We start from the raw sequence: 21946 nt of genomic DNA, 5'->3' as shown, positions 1-21946 counted from the left end.
AAGCCTAAAAATATTTTATGATACGTGTCATTTAAGTTATGAATTTTGACCATTAAGCCATTATTTTTATATAATAAATTACCAAAAGATGATGACAATTTCCTAATCCGAATTAAACTTAATTTTTAAGGTCACTAATTGCCTTTTTTGGGTTAAAAAAGGTAATATTATATAGAACTTTTTGGTGAAATGACTTTTACGAAAGAGAAAGTTTAGTGGTAATATTTTATTTGAGCCTTAAATAATTGCATAATTTATGTTAAAAATTGATTTGTATTAGTTAGATCCAACTCCTATGGAACAAAAGAACAAAAATACAAAAAGGGACAACCAATATAGCAACCAAGTTTGATTGAACCACAAAATAAAGCTAATTTAAAGAAGATAATGTGGGTCAATCTCCAAGTCTTCTAAATCCATACAAAAAAATAAAAATAAAAAGAAATTATATCATACATCGACTTTAACTGATATCTATATTCTTTTATTTTAGTTATGTATAAAATAATATTTAAAAATTTATATAAAGTTATATACATTACGTGATATACATTATATTATTTCGAAATTATGCTACATAGATTATATAACATAAGTTTGAGTATTTAATTTTACCTATCCAAAGCTGAAAGACATAGATACCAGTTGAGATGAAATTAAAAAACACGTTTATATATAATATCGTGAAAATACCCACGTATCACAATCTTCATCATCATGTATCACGAAGATGATATACACTCAAACTGATTTGTATTTTGCCACATAAGAATAATTTTTCTTATTACTTTAAAAGCATGTTTACTTGTCTACACACAAAGTTAAAAGACATAGATACCAGCTGAGATGAAATGAAAGAACACGTTTATATATTACGTCGTGAAAATACCCATATATCACATCCAACATCATTATGTATCATGATGATGATGCATGATAGTAGCTTTTCTACATGGGGTAGGGTGGTGGGGGTGGGGGGTGGGGTATGGTAGCATAAAATGTGTGGGTCCCATATTGATGGCCACGTTGACAACAATAATTTGGCATATGGGGTTCACTAGAAGACAAGAGGTATTCCAACAACCCACGTGGCTAGTCTTAATCAGCCCACTCAGCAAACTCCTTCAAATCCACAAGTCCAACGGTCCCTGGCCCATTAAAGGACCTGTTTTCTTTGCAAAATAAGAGACAAAAAAAAATTAAATTACCTTACTAGTCCGTCTTTAAAAGAAGTGCAACTTTTACATATAGCAAATGAAAAATTTATATTTGTATGGTATAACAAACTTTACATAATTGCGCTCCATAGCACACATAAAACTGTATAATCTGCTATACATATATAATTGTATAATTCACTGGCCTATTTCGCTGCAATTGTATAATTTGTTTTGCATACAGTTGAATTGAATTAAAATGTATGTATGTTGCCTAATTATAAGTGTATAGCAAGAAGATATATGTTTCTCTCGCTTTATACAAAAACAGGAACACAATGTATACACTTCTGTTGTATAAAGCTAGAGAAAATTGTATTTCACTGCAATTGTATAATTCGCAATTGTATATACAATTTTCTCTCGCTCTATACAAAACAAAAACAGAATTATACACTTCTGTGTATAAAGCGAGAGAGGCGAGCGAGAATGGAGAGTGGCGAGCGAGATTTTTGGGAGAGAGACGCTGGCAAATTTTAGCTTATGTTTGCTATGGAGCACAATTAAATTAAATCAAACCCTAGCTATTCCATTTAATTTAGGTTATTAGTTTGCTATTATACACAATTTTCCCTTAAAAGAATATCATTTTTATTTGTCAATTATAATTCAACCAACAAAACATGCTTTTAAAATGATATGTAAATTATTCTTATATTCTTCGATTTCTCAATTTTTTTAAATTAAATTCTTGTAATTTCATATTATACTCTAACGTTTAATTAGTTAAAATATGTAGAGTGACTGTAACGATATCGACTATCTCAATGTTTTTCGTTACTATAACATTGAGATAATAAATTATTATGAAAAGATAATAAATTAACCTTTTAGATAATGATCATAATAGATATATCTGATAAAATTGTGTATTTTAAGTTTGAAAACAAAAGAAAAAATAATAAAAATACGCCGTATGAAACATGTCAAGTCACACATGAGACATGTGATTGGTATTTGGTAATAAATTGTGAACACAATCATCAATTTTATCCTATGGTTCTCAATTGTCCTACTTGTCATAATTTTGTCTAAGAAAAATATTTTGTTACTCATTTCGTCTCAATTTATCCGAAGGTTTTTTAATTAAATATAAAAATTTTAAATAAAAATATTGAAACTTGTAATTTAAAGAGATCTACTTGAAAAAATCTTAATAATTAAAGAAAGAAAAGTTATAAGAAAAATTTATGTGGTTATAATTTATTTAATGAATAAAATGAGAAGCTAAAGTTAAATTGATAATTGAATACAAAAAAATGTCATTTATTTTGTAAATTATGATTAAATCAATTGACATATTGATTAGTACATTGACATGATGTTGTACTATTTCACATAAATATATCAATCACCTTCGAAACATCTTGGACCACAAGTTATAATATTTGATTTTTTCATTTTTATTTTAAATTTTGGCACCAACTTGTTTTTCATCGTTTAATAATATAATGGCTAAAATCATTTCATTCATTTTATTTTAGTTAGAAGTTAATGATAATTTCGATCGATTCGTTAAATTTACTAACACATACATAATACTGCATTACATTATTCAAATACAAGTTGAGAAAATGATCTCAACATAGTATATACACGAATAAATAATCGATTAAATTCTCAATTACTTTTCCTAATCGAATATAAAAGTTGAGAAAATGATATCAACATATTTTTTTGTTTTTTTTTATACAAATAGATATACCTCATGAATTGGTTTTTATCCTCCAAAATTGACCATTCTATAAAGAAAACAAATACCCCCCAAATTCTTATCCAAATTCAATGGATGAGGGAGAAATATAGGGAAAACAAAAAGAAAAATAAGGCACGAAAACCTATTATAAGTAATGATTACCAAATTGAAGAAATAATTAAACACACAAATAAATCAATAAATTGGAGTAATACATAGGGTTAGAGGTTGTTTGAACAATGAATAATGTTTCTTTTTAACTTTGCTTCAAATAAAATCTGCGTGCAATTCTAATTTTAGGTGTACACAAGTATATATTTAAATAAAAATATTTTATGTTGTATAATACATTTAACGCAATAACATTAACTATCATTTAAAATATATATAAAATACATGTATTTATTTGTTTCATTTTATATTAATCTAATAGTACCTTCTAAAAGTTGAAAGAGATAAATTTCACGTGAAATCAAATTAAAAAATATATTTACATATATATATATTATGTCTTTCTGAAAATATATAATTTAAAATAAGTCGTATAAATCGTTACGAAATTGAATGTTGCTAGAATATTTTTTAAGAGGAGAAATAGAAGGTGATAGGTCAGGTAGGTGATCAATATTATCATACTACAATTTGTGTGATGCCAGCCTATCACTAGTTAGCCTAATTTGGACCAATTCTAATTATTTCATTTCACTTTTTTTTAATACGGATATTTCTAAAAATTAACGCTGTGATATCAATTATTTAATCGTAAAAATAGTCAAATTTACATTTTTTCTATGGAAAAAAAGGATAATTTATCCTTTGTTATACTTTTTTACATAAAAATATCTCTTTGATATTCAGACTATTCAATATATACTTGATCCAACGTAACATTGACATTTTGATAAAGTGAACGTCATGACTATACTAACTAGATTAAAGAGAGTTAGATGAAATTCTATGCATTGGACTGTTAAATATAGTTAAAAAATCGTTTCAATTATTTTTATGTTACGAGGGTTAAGTCTTGCGTATACATTATCACTTTTGAAATTTCATTTGGTATATGTTATTTGTTATGCAATAATTAATTATGAAAAAATTATACATCATGCTGTGATTAATTAATACTACACTAACTAATATGATTAATTGAGAATATTCTTATAGTATTCTTATTTGTTGTATGGTGTTTGATAAAAAAATATCTCATATATAATATAACTATGTGATGTCAACCTATCTTTACTTAATAGTTTTGGCCTAATTTGGATCATTAACGGAGATTTATGATTTAAATTTTATGAATTTAGATTTGAAATTTTGTTAAATTAATTTATTGAATTTATAATATATTATTTTATTTGATATACAAAATCTGAATTGAAACTACTAGATCCTTTGTTGTGATGTTATTTGTTCCAAAACTACTAGATATTTTCTAAAGACAGCTGTAAGATCACTCACCTAAATGTAGTATCAAATTATTAAAACATGGAAAATTGACTATTCTATGGGAAATTTTGACATGTTTAATTAAAAATAAAGAATATATGGTTGAAAATTTTGGTTTCGAGAACCTTCGATTAATTATTTGACAATAAGAAAATTGATTAAATATATTTTGGCTCTTAGAGGTGAAATTATGATGAAAAACTAAGATGATTTTTCAATTGACAAGAAAGTCAAATATATACTTATTTGTATAGTCAAAGAACAGACCATTAGACATTTTAGAAAATGGAAGGGAACTTCTCAGTTATGGTTTTTAAAATGAAAGTTTCTTTCTACGGTGAGAAGAAAAGACTAGTACTTAAAGATCTGACTGACATTTGTTGTTGGCAACCAATGAGAAAAGAGACTCGTGACTTTCGGACTTGACTCTTTTCCGGTGCTGATGAATAAATTGGTTATAAAAGGTCAATTAGAACCTCTCTCGTAGTCTCAATTTTAATTAAACTAGAAAAGATCGATATTGTTGAAGGAGATTATTTTTTTCCTCTAGGAACACAAAGAAATCAATCAATCAAACTTATTAATTAACATCATAGAGATACACTATCTCTTATATCTTGAATTTCAAACATTAGGCTATTACTTCACTATATGTATATCACAAAAAGTATAATTTAGTAACCATATCATTTCTCTTACATCTTATATGGTTAAATGATGTCATATAGTACATTAAACTTTTTTTTTAAAAAAAAAAAAATTGATATGAAAACCATTCTTTTATTCTTTGATCCCTTAATTATTCTTAATTTTTTATTTTAATTCTTGTAATTTGGGGTTATGCATACTTAGGGTTTAATTAATTAAGATATGCTTTTTTTTTCTCTTTCTACAAGTGATGATATTAGACTGTTTTTGAAATTGATATTATCTTATTTGAAGTAACAATACAAACTTAACATAACATAATGACCACGGTATATTTTATCACTTGATAATTTGTTAAATTCGTAAAGATTCACAATTGGAGAAATCAAATATATAATCAAACATTTCTATAATAATATCAAATATTTCAATAATTTTTATTGCTATAACAAAAAATTATCACAAACAAACATATAACGTATGAAAATTAAATTTCACAAAAAAACCACATAATCATTATAATAAAGTAACCTTTTAGATAATGATCATCGTAGATGCATATGATAGTATTGTGTATTTTGAGTTTAAAAACAAAAGAAAAATAATAATAATACACCGTATGAAACATGTGATTGGTATTTGGTAACAAATTGTGAACACAATCATCAATTTTATCCTTTGGTTCTCAATTGTCCTACATGCTATATATTGATAGTTATTCTTTGAACTTTTCACTAAATTTCATTTAGTCACTTGGAATTATAATTTGTACAAGCTAAGCACCTGGACATACACACGGCAAGTGTTTATATTAGTCTTCTTCAAATTAAGTTTTGGATATGATTTTTTGCATATTTTCAGATAAGTTTTAAAGACTTGTCGTTAGTTTCACATAATACAGTGCCTATAACACCCCAACATACGGACTGCCTAACTAACCGACTTTTTTTATGGGTACCTAATTATGAAATCTCATGTATTGGCAGGGACTGATAGATATTCAGACATACAGAGAAATATCAATGTAAGTTGAACTTGAAAATCTAAAAATTAGGAATGTATAGAACAAAATATAAAATCTTAAAAGCTAGTCTTTCTTAGGTTCACATAGCAGTTACTTCCAAAAGTTAAAACATAAATCAAAATTATCCCATTACATCATTTAACTGAAGGGAGATGCAAATCAAAAAGCTCTAATGCCATATGTCTTCTACCAGCACCAAATGTAGAGGTCCTCGTAGAAACTCGTATTCAAGATTTTTAACGGTACTGCAACAAAATTAGAGAAAATTTGATTAGCCAAAACGAAGGAATCAACATATCAAAGCTTAATAGCACTAAGACCAAAGAAAATACAGGCAAAACATAATTTTGTGTCCGATTCAAATAGCTACATAAAAAAAGACTTCAACTCTGGTAGAATTTCCAATACAGAATGCTGTGTATACCTTGATGAAGCCAATTTCCTTGGCATTGCTGCGGAAGCACTGTCTGCAACACATGAGTCCATACTTTCTAATAATTGCATGAGGATTACCACACACACGGCTGCAATACGCACAAGGAATTCAAGATCAACTACTGAAATGGCAGTAAACAAATTCACTTCCACCATTTTAGTTGCACAGTGTACATAAAACTAAATAGAATAATACATAGAGAGAAACTTGAAAAAACCGAAACATGATCACCAAAGAAAATCTTATTTATTGACACTGAACAGTTGCAATCAATTATAGAGATTTTCTAGAGCTAGCAAATCCAAAACCTAAAACATTTCAATTGGGAATGTGAAGGTATGAGCAAAGGATAGATTCTAGTATGAATTTTAACATCAAAGACCACTAATATCCTAAATTCTCACCACTCACCATTCCCTGTGAACTAAAAGAGACAGAATTTGAAACTGTTTTAGGAGATTGAAAATTTTTTTCAATCATCAGAACAATCAAGTATATGCTAATAATACTACACTAGTTCTAATCACTCGTATAAATCCCTCTGTATGTATTTCTATTTGCACCAAACAACTCCATTACTTCTAAAGTGACATATAGAAACCTCACATTGACAGCAAATTAAAGGAATCATGTTCAACAATACTCAATTAACAAAACCTAGCCACAGACATAGACTCCAAAACATGACAATAGCCTATTCTTCATGGAAATCAAGATATCAAAACATAACAGTAAAACATTTAGAGTATTGAATCATCACTCATAACCTAGACACAAATCTATAACTTCATTCGGATACCATTCCCTTAACATGAGCAAGAGGATCACTTTATTTACACAATTACACTACTCACAGTTTTCTTAGCCTCCGTTAGGTGTGTTTCGATTCTAGATATTATAGAAACAATCGAATAACACAATCTTTTCAGATCTTATCTAATTTCTATCTAAAAATTACAAACGGCTCAGAGTTGAAGCAAAAAAAAAAAACAGTATATAGTTTTCGCGTATGTGATTCAACAAAATCAAGCAGTAACGAAACAAAAGCTTGATTTAGACAGCAATTTAATCAACAAAGGAGATTTAAGAATGAGGATACCATGTGCGAGAGCCAGGGCCGTAGTTCTTTGGGTGAGCGTTCCAGATGTTAGAGTGACCCATCTTCACAGAAAAGCGAGGCTGCGCGATGTGTTTGCAAGAAAACCCTACTTTTGCAGAACTCACTTTGTTCACAATGAGGGATGATTTTGGGACGAAAGCGAGGTTATATAGGCAGTCAAAACCCTAATTTGACGAAGGATATTAATAAACATTTTGTGCATCTTCACCCAATAAAATGCTGAAATGTTGTAAATTAACCCTTAAAAACGAAAATTTTCACAAACACCCCAGTTTGACCTACTGTTTAATTTTGGCTTAATACATAGTTGGATCATTAAATTTGACGGAATATTTAGGCATAAGAATTAAGTAATAAATAATTCAATTAGATACCTTAATCCTTAATAAAATATTTCAATTTCACTCAAAAAAAAAAAAAAAGTATGTTCCTGTTTGTCTATATTATAATTTGTGTGATTAACTTATTTATTTAATAGACCAATAAAAACTATATAATATATAAGGTATTTTTATAAAAATTATGATACATAAGTTTTAAACCTCATGAATAATTAACTTGTTGACAGGACTTGAAATTCGCCTCGTCACTAATTCAATGTTCAACCATAGAATCAACGATTCAAAGTTTTGATCGAAGAAAAAAATCCTGATTGAATATTAAAATACTCTGTATATAAAATATAATTGCGTCCAAACAATTTTTTTAATTAATTAGATAATAATACAATTAAGCTCAAAAAGTCTAGAGCAAAGTCGTTCAATGTTTTCCTAGACCTTCACCAGCTTTGATACAAAAAAAAAAGAAGAAAGACTAGTACTACTAGAGGACCTATCACATCGATTGGGGAACTTGCAACCAAAGCTTTAATAAACGCAGTTGCAAAATTCCCCTCAACCACATTACATTGCATTGATCCATAATATACAAGGTGGTACAACAAAGGTAGAGGTAAAGGTGCGTACACATAATATACTTGTTAATTTTCACTGAGTATTGATGTCGGTGTACCACACACCACCTGACAATGAAGATGCCATAAGATTCTTTTAGACTAGCTTCTTGATTCAAGAAGTGGTTCTTTGCCAGATCCATTACCCCAAGCTTTCTCCTTCCAAATCTTCTCCATTTCCTCAAATGACAAGCCCTTGGTCTCTGGCACGAACACGGCGACAAACACAAATGCCATCACTGCTATACCAGCTAGTATCAAGAAAGTAACACCTGTGCCCACAGCCTCGGCTAAGGATAGGAAACTCTGGGCCACTATAAGATTTGATATCCAGTTGACAGTAGCAGACATGCCACCACACATTCCTCTGTAGGACTCTGGGTATATTTCTGAGTTCACTGTCCATGGGACAGGACCCATACCAGGTGCAAAGAAAGCAATATAGAGGGCTAAGCCTATTACAGCAATCCACCCATAAGCCCCAACATTGCCTGAAGTAGATGACTCTAAGAAAAATGCTACAGCTAGGAGAATCAAGGACACAATTACACCGGATAAGCTTGTCAATGCCAACTTTTTGCGTCCAAAGTGATCAATGAGGTAAATTCCCACTACAGTACCCATGGCATTCATTAAAGCAACAATGAGAGACAGAAGTAATGCTAGCTGATTTGATTTAAACCCAGCCATCTGTACAATTGTTGGACTGTAATACATAACCGTATTGATGCCTGTGAACTGCTGAAATGCCTGCATATTCAAATGAGTAATGATTATAAAAAAGCAATTACCATTCATTTCTGACTATCAACAATGAACTTCCCATGTAATAGTGTAATAGGGAAATAACAAAGATGTTTGCAGTTTGACGCTATTAACTTCTTTTTTTTATCAAGAAATGAGCACTTTTAACTAATAAGTGAACAAAGAAAATAGTATATCAAGTTCTCCTGTTTAAAATCAATCTACTGCCAACCAAAGTGTCCTATAAGTGTCATCATCATGTTCCCATGCCCTTTTGAATTCAAGTTAAAAGACAAAATTTTATGTCCAGTCTAGATGAAGCTTAAGGGGATTCCAAGTGGGAAAACTAAAATATATGCCCGAATATAGCATTACCAAAAATAAGACGATAGTGCTGGAAGCAATCGGTACATATTATTGTAGCATCACAGAAGCCTAAAGAGTACCTGTAATCCAGCCCCAGCAAAGAACGCAAGTCTAATCTCTTTCTTCCTAAAAACATCCAGGTAACTGACAGCCTGCTTTCTCAAGCGTTCTTCCTCTAATGCAGTAGCAAGCTGATCAATCTCCTCCTCCAATCGATAAGGATCATAAATCTTAGCTAGAACAGTGGCAGCTTCAGATTTATCCCTCTGCAGTGGTTATCTATGTCAACAATTGTTATTTATCAGCGGTAATTTTCAACAAAGTTAAGAATTTGCACCTTCATGTAAAGCCATCGTGGAGACTCAGGTAAAAATAACATGAGGACAAATTGAATCGCGGCAGGCACTCCTGCCACTCCAAGCATCCATCTCCAAGTCCCTGGTACCTGCTCAAACATACAAGCGGCTAAGGAAATCAACATGAAATCTAAAAGATTTTCTTTAAGACAACAGAACAGCATTCATGCACTATCAGTTGGAGATGTTCATCCAGTACTCCCCACATAATTGTGATTATTAAAGGGAATAAGTATCAAGAAAAATGAAATTTGAGATTCGGCAGATAGTAAAACAAGTCCTTTCCAGCTATGTACAATAAAAAACTGTATTGAGCAATTATATGAGCGTGAAACCTTAATCAAGTAAAGATTGAGATCACACTGGATGATTTTGTGTGAGGGAGATTACAGAAGTTTGATTTTCTCAGTAGTGTTCCTCTAGTTAGAACTCGATCTGCAGATCACAAAACATAAGCAGTTCTTTCCCCAACCATATCTGCTTTTTATGCAATAATAATGCATATTTAATTGTATGCACATGACTAAATACAAGTCCTGTACCCGCATAGTCACTATCCCAATTTCAAGGACAGACTGACAAATTGATAGAAGCAAATTAAATAATAGTACTTCCTCTTTTGCAACTTACTTATCTTACTTCCCTTTCAGTCTAGAAAGAATATTACTTTCTATATTTGATATCTCTTTAACTCCAACATCATATGGCATGTTCAAGGCCGCAATATTAAAGAAATTTTTGATACTTTATACACGTCTTTAGTTTAAAACCACAAGATTCAAAAGTATTCTGTACTTAAACTTTGTTCCCATTGCACATAAAATGAAACGAAGGGAGTAACCACAAGCTCGTCTAATTCGGAGATTTTTTCTTTGAACATTTTAAGCTTTTGATTTTGTCAAATAATCCCCCATGTCCATATGCAACACAAGATTTTGTTCATTTTTAGTTATCAAGAAATCAAAGTAAGATAAAGTTAGATAAGGCAGGAAATAAGAAGAAATATCTAACCTCTGTGAAAGCAAGATTTACAAGGTAGGAAAGAAATTGTCCACCTGTAATCATTAGTACATTTGTGCTAACAAGGCCCCCACGAATTTCTGATGGTGATGCTTCAGCAATGTAAACAGGAGCAGTGACAGAAGCAACACCAACTCCCAGACCTACTAAGAGTCGACCAAGTATAAGAACGTATGGATCCGGAGCTGCAGCCATTACCACTGATCCCAGTAAGAAAACAACATCAGCAGACAGAGTAGCTTTCTTCCGTCCAAAATAATCATTAATCCAGCCCCCAGCAGCAGCTCCAATCATCGCACCAACCAATGCCATACTGACAATAGTTTCCTGCAAAATCATGAAACAGAACTTTTAACGGGGGAAAATAGATTAACCAGAAATAGGACCACCTATTAAGTGTTATTGGCTCGCTGCAGAAATAAAGTCCTATTTATCGTATAATTAGCAAAGGTTAATAAATTTGGAGAGTTTACTACTACAACAGAGTAAAGCACATTTGATAGCTGTTAAATCACATTCCACACTTGCATCATCACAATAAATACAAGTAGCATCATGTCATTTTGCATTTCACACTTGTTCAACCATATTAGATTACCCCATTTAGTTATGAAAAATTCTTTGGATAAGGTTAGAACAATCCCTTCAATGCAACTGACAAGACGACTGAAATCAACATCCTTTAGTCAGAAACTAATATAACAATCTGTTATTATCATATCATCTATAAAAGTAATAAGTGAGCTTCAACCTCACCCATTCCCCGTTCCATCCATTAATTTTTTATAATTCCAACAAGCCATGTGATTATGTTGGACCAGCTTTTGTGCTCAAAAGTTCCGTTTTTCTGATCACTTCTTATTAAATTGTTATGTCCGTATTCTACAATAGAGTTCAGAATGAAATTGGTTATTCATGTACCTGTAGGAAACTGCTCTGATTGACTTCAGGAAAATCATCCTTAATGTACAGAAGTGCACCAGATATAACTCCTACAACCAAGTCGAAGATTTGTGAGATAATTCAATCATAGTCAGGTTACATAATTGATAATCAAGAACATATTTCTCTGAGAAAACAAATGCAATATCTTCGTAACTTTCACAAAAAAAAGTATGGATAATTTATTGCAGTGTTGTGAGTATTCTTGCCAATTATCTTATCTCCATGTCATAACATAACAACACACTTCCATTACCACCCGAAAAAAAAGTAAGGAATCATCGTCAAACTGGTAGGCATAAACTACAGTAAATCTTTTTCTGTAATTTAGTAATCCATTAAACCTGTAGGTGGTTGAGTTTTTTGAGCTGTTCCAAAATATATAGAATCTACAAGCTGTTAATTCTAATTTCCTATATTCTAATGTGACAAGATATTATTCCAGTTAACTAAACATATCCTGATAGTTGCCTAAGTCACCAACTCCATGTTCATAAATTAAAAAAAAAAAAACAGCTAAATGATTAGAACAATAATATTAAAGCCAAAAATGACTAGCTTTTAGTCAACAAATTGCAAATCTATCATAATTAATCAGCAAATTAAGCAAGAACACTCATCAATCAATCAAAAAAAATCAAAACTACCCTCTAACAAAATTTCCCCAAAAAATATGATCCTCCAAAAAAAATTACAAATACTTAATCAAACAGGAAAAAATAAAATCTTATTATCAAATTATTTGTTGTTTTACCTGTATCGTATCCGAAAAGGAGACCTCCAATACCGGCGACGAAAGTTAAACCCAATACATACGGATTGCTGAAGTAAGAAATTTTTCTATTATTACTCGCATCCAAGTAGCCTGAACTTCCCGGTAACGAAATGATCGTCATTCCAATTCCTATTTCAATCAAAATTAATCTTCACAACAACAAATTCCCGAAGCTGAATATCAATACAATAAAATATTGTGAAAAAACTTTCAAGCTCAAACAAAATAGCTGAAATCTAGCTAATGGTGTAGAAAACTGATTGATTTCCAGGAGACTATGAAGATGAAAAAATTATCCATGGGTTTAAAAAGCAGTTCAGCTAAGAAGACTCGAGATAAGGCTACGAGCTGTGAGTCACCCACCATAATATTTTATTATTTTTTATTTTTCGAAAGTTAAAAGAAATATTTTTTTTATATATTATTAAAAAAAATGAAACGTGGAGGGTTTTTTTTCGGAACGTGGAGAATAATATTGTGTTAGCTGTATATATTTTATTTAATCAGAGTTTTCTATGTTTTTTGCCAAATTAAGAAGTAATGATCCTAAATTAGCCCCAAATCCATGCACTAAGTTTTATCTAATTTTGAATAGAGTTTTATAACTCTCTGCCAAAAATCGAAGAAGCAAAGGGAAAACGTTGCACTTCTTTTTCTTGAAAATATATTTTCGTTCTATGCATTTATAATTATATAATAAAAATATTTCCGTGCCTAGTTTTTTTTGCCTTTCTCTCTTTCTCGTTTTATACAATTTCAAATTGTATCTAATTTCTCTTTTTCTCGTTTTATACAATTCGATTCAATTGTATATTCCTTGTCAGGTCTCTTTTGTCGTTCTCTCTTTCTCATTTTATACAAATTCAAATTGTATATAATCGTTTTATACACTCATAATAATACAATTCGTTTTATACACTTATTTTTTATACAGTTCTCTGCCCAAAATGTCTTTCTTTTTCTTGTTTTATACACTTCGTTTTATACAATTTGCTTCAACGGTATATGCATAGCGAATTATACAGTTTCTATGTTTGTTATGGAGCGCAATTATGCAAATTTTGCTATAGCATACAAATATAATTTTTTTATTTGTTATATGTGAAAGTTGCCCTTTAAAAATAATGATCTAATTTAACTTAAAATGGAGTTTAAGAAAAGAAATAATTTTTTAAAAAGGAAATAGGGATATTCTTTTTTAAACGGTGGAAATATTATTTTGATACTAAAAGGTATTATATTATATTGGACAACTTTCACATATAGCAAACATAAAATTCATATTTATATGTTATAGCAAAGTTTGCATAACTGTCCTCCATAACAAATATATATGTATAATTCGCTATACATACACAATTGAAGCGAATTGTATAAAATAAAATGTTTAAAACGAGAAAGAGACCTGAGCAGAGCATTATATAAAACGAAGTATATAAAACGAATTGTATAATTATAAGTGTGTAAGACGATTATATACAATTTGAATTTGTATAAAACGAGAAAAGAAGTAAGGCAAAAGAGATTGGGTAGGAAATATACAATTGAATCGAGTTGTACAAAATGAGAAAGAGAGAAATTATATGCAATTTGAATTTATATAAAACGAGAAATTGAGAAAAACAAAAGAGATTTGGGCAGGGAAGTATTTTATTTTATAATTTTAAATTTATAAGACAAAGATATATGTTATGAAACAGAAATAAATCAAATGATAGCTACTATATTTATTTTATAATACTAGTTTGTTATTATTTATAGCATATGAATGATTGGACATTTGGACCACATAATTATGAACGTACCCCACGTGTATATATATATATATATATATATATATATATATATATATATATATATATATATTAAATTATGTCTGTTACATTAAAATTGGCGATAAGCTTGATTTCAATAATTTAAATTTTTTTAAAAATATAATTTATTTTTAAAAATTATATAACTTCTTCATAATTTATATTTTATATGAAAATTATTTCTTTTAGTTGGGTCACCTATGAAAAGATAATTAAAATGGATGAGTAAATACTTTCTTTGTTCAATAATAGTTATTAATTAAAATATTCTTTTAAAACAATAAATAATATTGAAAATTTACTATTTTATCATTTAATTTTATTAAATTTAATGTTAGATGACAAATAATACTTAATAGCAAAAATAAAATAGACATAAAAAGTAAATTTTTTAAATTGAATAACTATTTTTGATGAAGTGACAATTATTGAACTAATGTATTATGTACAATTTATTAGGCAATGAAAATACAGATATGTATCATTTGCTAAAGAGAAAAGACATAAAGATACCATTAAACTTATTTTATATTTGCATAAAAACACCTTAAATTTCGAAGCTTGTCCCAATAGAATTATTTAATATTATTATAAGTAAAATATTTTATAGATTCTGTGATCTAAGTTGTTACCGCGCACCTGAAGCGCGTTATGCAGTGTTTTCATTGTCATGGACTAGTTTTAAAGTGCCACGTGTTATTTTTTCTTTATCATTAATTATTTAATTAATTTATATCATCTTTTTCAAATTTAAACTCAACATAACAGTTGCTAGCCTTAATTTTTCGATTTTATGAATTTTTTTCATAAAAAAATAGACTTTATCATCTTACGTCGTCTTTAATCATTAAAATAGAATAAAATGGTTGAATACCTATTTGAGTATTGGAACCATTCTATTTTGCAATTAAGATTTGAAGTCAAACTTTTAATATTGCTCTTTTTTTTTCTTCTTCATTCTTATTATTTATGTTATTTATGGACTAAATTTTTTATTAGACTTAGATCTTCTCACTGAGATGTTTGCCATATGCATGTGATTTATCACTCTAGATTTTGTGAAAAAACATTAGTTACTAGTACAAAAATTTGAAAAGTTTAATTGGAAGTCCTAAATTATTTATGTCTCTTTCTTTACTTTTCAATTTTTTTTGTTAAAATGAACTTCAATATATTTTGAATACAAATACTACGCGCCATTTAAACTTGACATAAAAAATTATTTTAACATTTTATCTTCTTCATCACCACAAAAAGAAATTCATGCTTTTTCCTATTAGAAATTCTCCCTTTTTCTTCTCTAATCCGGCTGAAAAAAGATTAACTAAACAACATATTTCGTTTCACATCAGGTACGATTATTGAATAGACATAAATTCTTGTAATATTAGGTGTTCAATAGGTACAAGGCAAATGTTAGGTGTTACAACGAAAATTCATGTAAAGTTTGAGTGGCCCGAATATTTATTTGGCCAATATAAAGTTGACTATGAAATATTTTTGGAGGCCTAAAACAAAAGATTTACTAGTCTCTTCTTTGAGTCACCCTTGGCAAATGCTCCAAGCATTAGATATATCTGGCAATTACTAATCTTACACTTCTCAGTAATACAAAAAAGGTTATTATCCTTGCTTATTGGCTATTGCTGAAGTTCCCCTCCCTGTTTCGGCTTTCTATCAATCTCCTCCATGCCATCTTTCCGCAATGTACCAAGGTCACGATTGCTACACAATAGAGGAGTGGAATGCCAATCATGCAGCCTCCAAATGCAAGATTCGTCAGTGTCTGAAAACAAACCAGAGATCATCAATCGTCATTTAATCAAAAAATGCACTCACATTGCTCGAGTTTTTCATCGAAATAGTAAATCTACAGAGGGAAGCACGATTGATAAACTCGATCAACTGTGCTACATTAGATGAAATCAGCAAGTGACATTGAATAGTATGGGTCAAGTCACTGATTTCAAGGAAATAAGAAGAAATGGACCTCTTTGGAGATCCTGTACTATAGATATTCGCGCATCAAAAACGTAGAAGCTATAACTCTCGGTAACCAAGAATGTAAGTAACCTGTTATGATTGACTTTGTACATTTTAATCCAAAATAATTCAGAAGCCACACCAAATGCTAAAACTATCTGCTTCTATATTGATTTCATGCTAGAGCCCTCCAAAAAACTAGCAGATCTATTTAGGAAAGTTTCGGTTACAAGATCTGTAGTATCATTCAGTTTAGTAGTTGGTTTGCTCGACAGGTTTAGTTTGCACTCTTCAAGTATGCATACACAATTATGTGGATACTTACCAACATGCCAGCAATTAAGTGAACAACAGGAGCGAAACACTGGTCCACTTTGTTTCCTTCTTCATATCCACTGAATGCAATAACCATGGAGAAAGTGTGGATGGTAGCAAAGGCAAGGGCTATAATAGCTGCAATTTAAAATGCCAAATAGTGTTAAGACTGCATAAATATGGAGGTAGTAAGCAATACTATGGCAACATGCACTATACTTTACACTATTTTTCTAAGTTAAAACCATAGTTGCAGCCCCAAGAAAAGGGAACCCAAAATTTTAGGTAAGCTCGCCATCACACATACTTCATCCCTACTTGTTTTTATCTCTGTAGGGTTTTATATCTCAACTTAGGCCATCAAGCACCTCTAGGCTTCTCTATCCCAATATAGTGTGTTGAGTCACTCACTTCTCTTGATTGAATCTTCAGCCTATTCTCTCACTATCTCCCTACTCCATTTCCACTCTTTAGCCTGTTGAGCCTACTCTCTCTTTATCTCTATGCTCCGGGACACTCTTCAACTTGTTGAGACTAGTCTTTCTCTACTATAAACCCACTATTTAATCTATTTAAAAAAGAACATGGAATTAAAAAAAATGTTAAAGTCCACGTGTATGCTCTAGAACCGGGTTACACGAGTGTGAGTGTGTGTGTGTGTGTGTTTGGGAAGGGGGGGGGGGGGACGGGGGGACGGGAGGGTTAAAGATAACAATTGTCCCTCATTAGTTGTGTAAGGATATCCAAAGAAGTTTATAATGGTCCTAAGTTACTCCATTCACTGCTTTAAACTTTGGTTCTGAAGATCTTTCAAATATAGAGTTTGCTGAAGATCAATAATACAAGGTACTCAGAAGCTAATTCCAAAAGAATAAAAGAGGAACTCAGAAATAGCAGAATTCCCTTACCAGAAACAAGAAAAAAGGGTATCTTTGAGCATTTCTCTACATAGTATGTCGCTGGTCCAAATGCAGGTGTCAAAAGGCCAAGGCAGAAAAACACAGCATGAGCCACACCATGTCCCAAACCCCCAGCTGCATGTCAACTCATATCAGATGTTAGTGTCAGATAACAAATAGAATATCAGAAACTACACTAGATATCTAATAGCAGTAAGGTAGTTTGCCTTCACCATAAATGGAAAGATCAAAAGAATATTCGAAAGTTGAAACAACTTGGAGCTGGAAAGGGGTACAAACAGTAATAGTATCCCAGATAAAGCGGCCACAAGCAATTAACATCACGGGGTGCAGCATGATTTTCGACATCTCAGCGGATTCAGAATCATATTGAACAATAATGGCCCTTAAAAATGCTTATTCTAATTAATAGAACATCTATTGCCAATTTAAACGGCAAAGAGGGTTGTATAAATAGAGAAAACTGCAGAATAGTTTTTAAGATAACTCCTTTATCTTTTTATTTTCACACTCCAATACTTGATACCATCTAGTAGAAGTAGCTTATAGAAGTATCAGATTAGCAACATCTAAACCTTCAGAAAAAAGAAAGAGCAGTTAAAACTTAAACCTCAGTCATCTAAACTCTAAAAGCTAGCGTTTTCCATCCCAATCTCATTGAACATGCCTTTCCTCAATCAATAACCTAATCCCTTACTGTCCTCCTTCAACTTTCAACTCCTTTCCAACTGACAGTCTCTCGGTCCATTTAACACTCGGTTAAATGAAACCAGCACATCAATCTCAGCTACTAAGTCCCACTTTGCCTGCCTATATCTAAACAGAACTTCAATTGCATCAGTCCAATAGAGAGAGTGCAACTAATAGCATCTTCAAGTTTCCTATGGTCGGACGTGTTTTCATGATATTATTAGAATCCTTTTATCTGTACAACATCAGAAACCATCAAGATGATTTTGTTATTAGGAAATTGTTCTTAACTTGTCAATCAATTAGACCTAAAAGTTGCATAAGTGATGCATCAGTTATTAGCAAGTTCCTTTTTAGCTTCCGTTAAATATGCTGAGGTTTTTCTTGTTCAATTCTGTTTCCACTGGAGAAGATCAATTGGTTAAGTGCAGAGCTGAAAAGAAGGTTTAGAAGTTGCATGGTGCTATGGGATCTTCAGTTATATGATATCAACAATTTCATTTTTAATGCTAAAATATGTCGCCAACAGTGAAATCTTAGAAGCACCCAACGACTAATACGCAATAGCAGCTGCAGCTCCAATGGTTGTACCTACCCCTGGAAGTATCTATGTTCTCTCTACAATCTCATCTCTTCTCTTTTATTGTTTTCGATCTAAGAATTGCTGTCTTGTTGGACCAATATATATATATATATATAGTACGAGCTTGCTGCACTGTTGCATGCTCTGAAACTAAAATGTAACATGTTTTGCAACAAAAAGGTACACCCTCAATGGGTAGGCGAGCTGCTTCCACCTTTTTATTTTCCCGCTTATTGGGTTGGGTTAAGGTTAGGCCCTAGGGGTTTTCAGATCATTGTGACAAGTCTTCCACACTCATTTTCCCTAGCCTCCCCATTTAGGTACCTTAGTGAAAAAAAGAAAATTATAAAAAAAAAAAAAATTCTAGGGGAGATAGAAAAAGTATCAAAACTAAATACTAGAATTTACAAGACATGTAGCGAAAATGTTCAGTATTCTACCAAGAGCAATTTGCATCTTGTCTGTCATAAAGAGGCGAGGTTTAGAGACTCTGTCAGCAAACGCATCCAATAAATCCTCCAGCTTCCTGACATAACACAAACATGGAATACAAAGTTAAGGGTAAATGCTACAAATAAAGTAGGATAAAAGTACTGGAAGTCATAAAAGTTCTTCCTGACAAATTAGAACCAATCTTTTGAGGTGATAGTTGTGACCAAGCAAAACCAGCAACAAATTTCCAAATGAGAAATATAAACCATGTCAAGCAATGATGCAACAAATAGAGGAAATCTGCTGAATATGAAAAAGGCAAACAAAAAGAGGGAATGAGCAGAAGGATAGATTTCTTGTTGAGGTCTAGTCCTCGTAAATATAAGTAGATGGGATATTCTACCAACTTTTTAATTAGAAAAATTAAGTTTCATAATAAATCTGATAAATAAATTTGAATTCCTCATTTACTAGTTTTCGTAACCACGCATCATTTCCAACATGGAAAGCACGGCCATAAATCCTAGACAAAAGAGCCGGCAGGGATCAATAAGTGGCCATACACCAAGTCAGCATAGTATAGCAAGGAAACATGGACTATCTACTACTGATGAAAAGGATGTTTACATCTTAATAAAGCTATGTTTATTCACTTCTGCATGTAATTTACTTCATTTGGCTTCAACATATTCTTTACTCAAGCAGTTCCATGTGAAACTATGTTAGTTGAAATACAAGGATTGGCTCTATATGTCAAAGGCTACTTCAGATGATTATCAAAGTAATAATATATCTAATCTTGGATTTCTGTGTGGTCACTCACAGAGGTATTGAACTTGTATAATTTCCAGTGCAAGAGGTCTTCAAAGTGGTGCTCTCTAGATTACACTATGAAAATGTGAAGAGCCGACTTGCATACATGTTAAACTCATAATTTCCAGTGCAAAATGTCATAAACATGGCTCTCCAAATTAGAGGCATTATTTATCCCCAACAGACCTTGTATTTTGCTACTACATGATTGTAATTTGGAGTGCGCCACTTTGATGATCTATTCCACTGGAAATTGTAAGAGTTCAATACATATGTAAATCCTTTACATTATCATAGCACATCAATCATGTGTATACTTCTTCGAGAAAAAAATATTATGAGTATGAAACTTCAAAAGTTTTTGGGAAATCTACAAGTAATTCAAATGGCATAATGTCAACTTATCTATCTTCTATTTAGCATTTCTACTCTTCACACAATTTTTCTGCAAATAAACTACTAATTGGTTATAGTGAGATCTATATCGCCTATGGATTTCACTCAGTTACAACTTGTTCAGCCAATGCAGACAGAAGAGTGTACACAAGACATTAGTTGTAGGCTGACTTACTTGTAAACTTTCCAGAAGAGAATACGAAGTCCTTCTTGAAAACCAACAGAAGTGAGTATGAGGATAGCATACGGCCACCATGCTGTTGTTTTTAGTGGAAGGAATGCCCTCCAAAGCGCTGACATTACTATCAGACTCATAAGCCATACCAATGTACTACCAAAGTAGAAAGAGACAATCATAAGTTGACAATACTAATACATATGGAAATCTGCTAACGCACAACACAAACAACACCACGATTGAAAAACACCAAACCGGTTACGGCAGAAGAAAACATCATATATGATGAAAATGTAACAACTAACAAGAGTAGTAGTTCATATAGTCACCTTTAGTAAAGTAATAGAGCAACAAAGAGATTTCCCATTATAATCAAATGAACAAAGAATGACAACTATATGTCAGCATTTACCACAAACATCACATCCAACAACAATAACATACCCCGTGCAATTCCACAAGTGGGTCTGTAGAGTGTAGTGTGTGCACAGCCTTGCCCCTACCTTTTGAAAGTATAAAATATTGTTTCCGATGGACCCTCGACTCATATGAAACAAACCAACCACACCCAGTAACCAAAAAAAATTCAATCTTTAAGTAATAAATGACAACAATATGTGCCCATTTACAATGACCAAGTCACACCCATGAAAGGAAAAAACCCCACCAAGCTTTCCTCACTATAAAAGCACCAAATTTGTCAATAACTGTACTTTCTGAGAATTTGAAGAAATTTTCAAAAAAATAACAAACTAAACTCTGAATTGGAAGTTTACCTTGAAAGAAGTGTGAGAATCAAGAAGGGTTTCTTTGAGATAAGAGCGATGAAGAGTGAGAGAGAAGGGCCAAGAGCTAACAAAGCGTATCCAATTCCTGCTGCCACTGTCATGGCTTTAGCTGCTTCCTTACCTGCAAATCAACAAGAAGAAAACTATTTGGGGGATCAATGTTTCAAAATTTCTAAAAGAAAGAATGTTACTAATTCCTAAAGAATATTATCAAAATGGTCCCTCATGTATTGGATTTGTATTATTTTGGTCCTTGGTGATATCTCTAATTGATACATATAGTCCT

General features: G+C 31.3%; 3 protein-coding genes across 3 annotated transcripts; all 3 read right to left on the bottom strand.

Moving 5' to 3' along the window:
- Nucleotides 1–6042: 6042 nt before the first annotated feature.
- LOC544138 (uncharacterized) lies at nucleotides 6043–7712 on the bottom strand. Its single transcript, NM_001307988.1, has 3 exons — nucleotides 7573–7712; nucleotides 6462–6561; nucleotides 6043–6282 (listed from the first exon to the last, which is right to left on the bottom strand). The coding sequence occupies exons 1-3, from the start codon at nucleotides 7632–7634 to the stop codon at nucleotides 6274–6276; spliced, it is 171 nt and encodes a 56-aa protein (NP_001294917.1). The 5' UTR covers nucleotides 7635–7712; the 3' UTR covers nucleotides 6043–6273.
- A 567-nt stretch (nucleotides 7713–8279) lies between these two features.
- Nucleotides 8280–13139, bottom strand: LOC101248490 (inositol transporter 1). The gene is made up of 6 exons (XM_004241348.5): nucleotides 12728–13139; nucleotides 11953–12023; nucleotides 11023–11358; nucleotides 9993–10100; nucleotides 9736–9921; nucleotides 8280–9295 (listed from the first exon to the last, which is right to left on the bottom strand). Exons 1-6 carry the CDS (start codon nucleotides 12867–12869, stop codon nucleotides 8648–8650), a joined length of 1491 nt encoding a protein of 496 aa, XP_004241396.1. The 5' UTR covers nucleotides 12870–13139; the 3' UTR covers nucleotides 8280–8647.
- A 2781-nt stretch (nucleotides 13140–15920) lies between these two features.
- On the bottom strand, nucleotides 15921–21889 carry LOC101249370 (gamma-secretase subunit APH1-like). The gene is made up of 6 exons (XM_004241351.5): nucleotides 21649–21889; nucleotides 20870–21025; nucleotides 19494–19579; nucleotides 17769–17894; nucleotides 16871–16998; nucleotides 15921–16348 (listed from the first exon to the last, which is right to left on the bottom strand). The coding sequence occupies exons 1-6, from the start codon at nucleotides 21759–21761 to the stop codon at nucleotides 16196–16198; spliced, it is 762 nt and encodes a 253-aa protein (XP_004241399.1). The 5' UTR covers nucleotides 21762–21889; the 3' UTR covers nucleotides 15921–16195.
- Nucleotides 21890–21946: the final 57 nt, after the last annotated feature.

This window comes from Solanum lycopersicum, chromosome 6, assembly GCF_036512215.1.
Source record: "Solanum lycopersicum chromosome 6, SLM_r2.1".
NCBI classification, from domain to species: Eukaryota; Viridiplantae; Streptophyta; class Magnoliopsida; order Solanales; family Solanaceae; genus Solanum; species Solanum lycopersicum.
The sequence above is the reverse complement of the archived record's forward strand: the minus strand, read 5'-3'. Positions and strand labels throughout refer to the sequence as shown.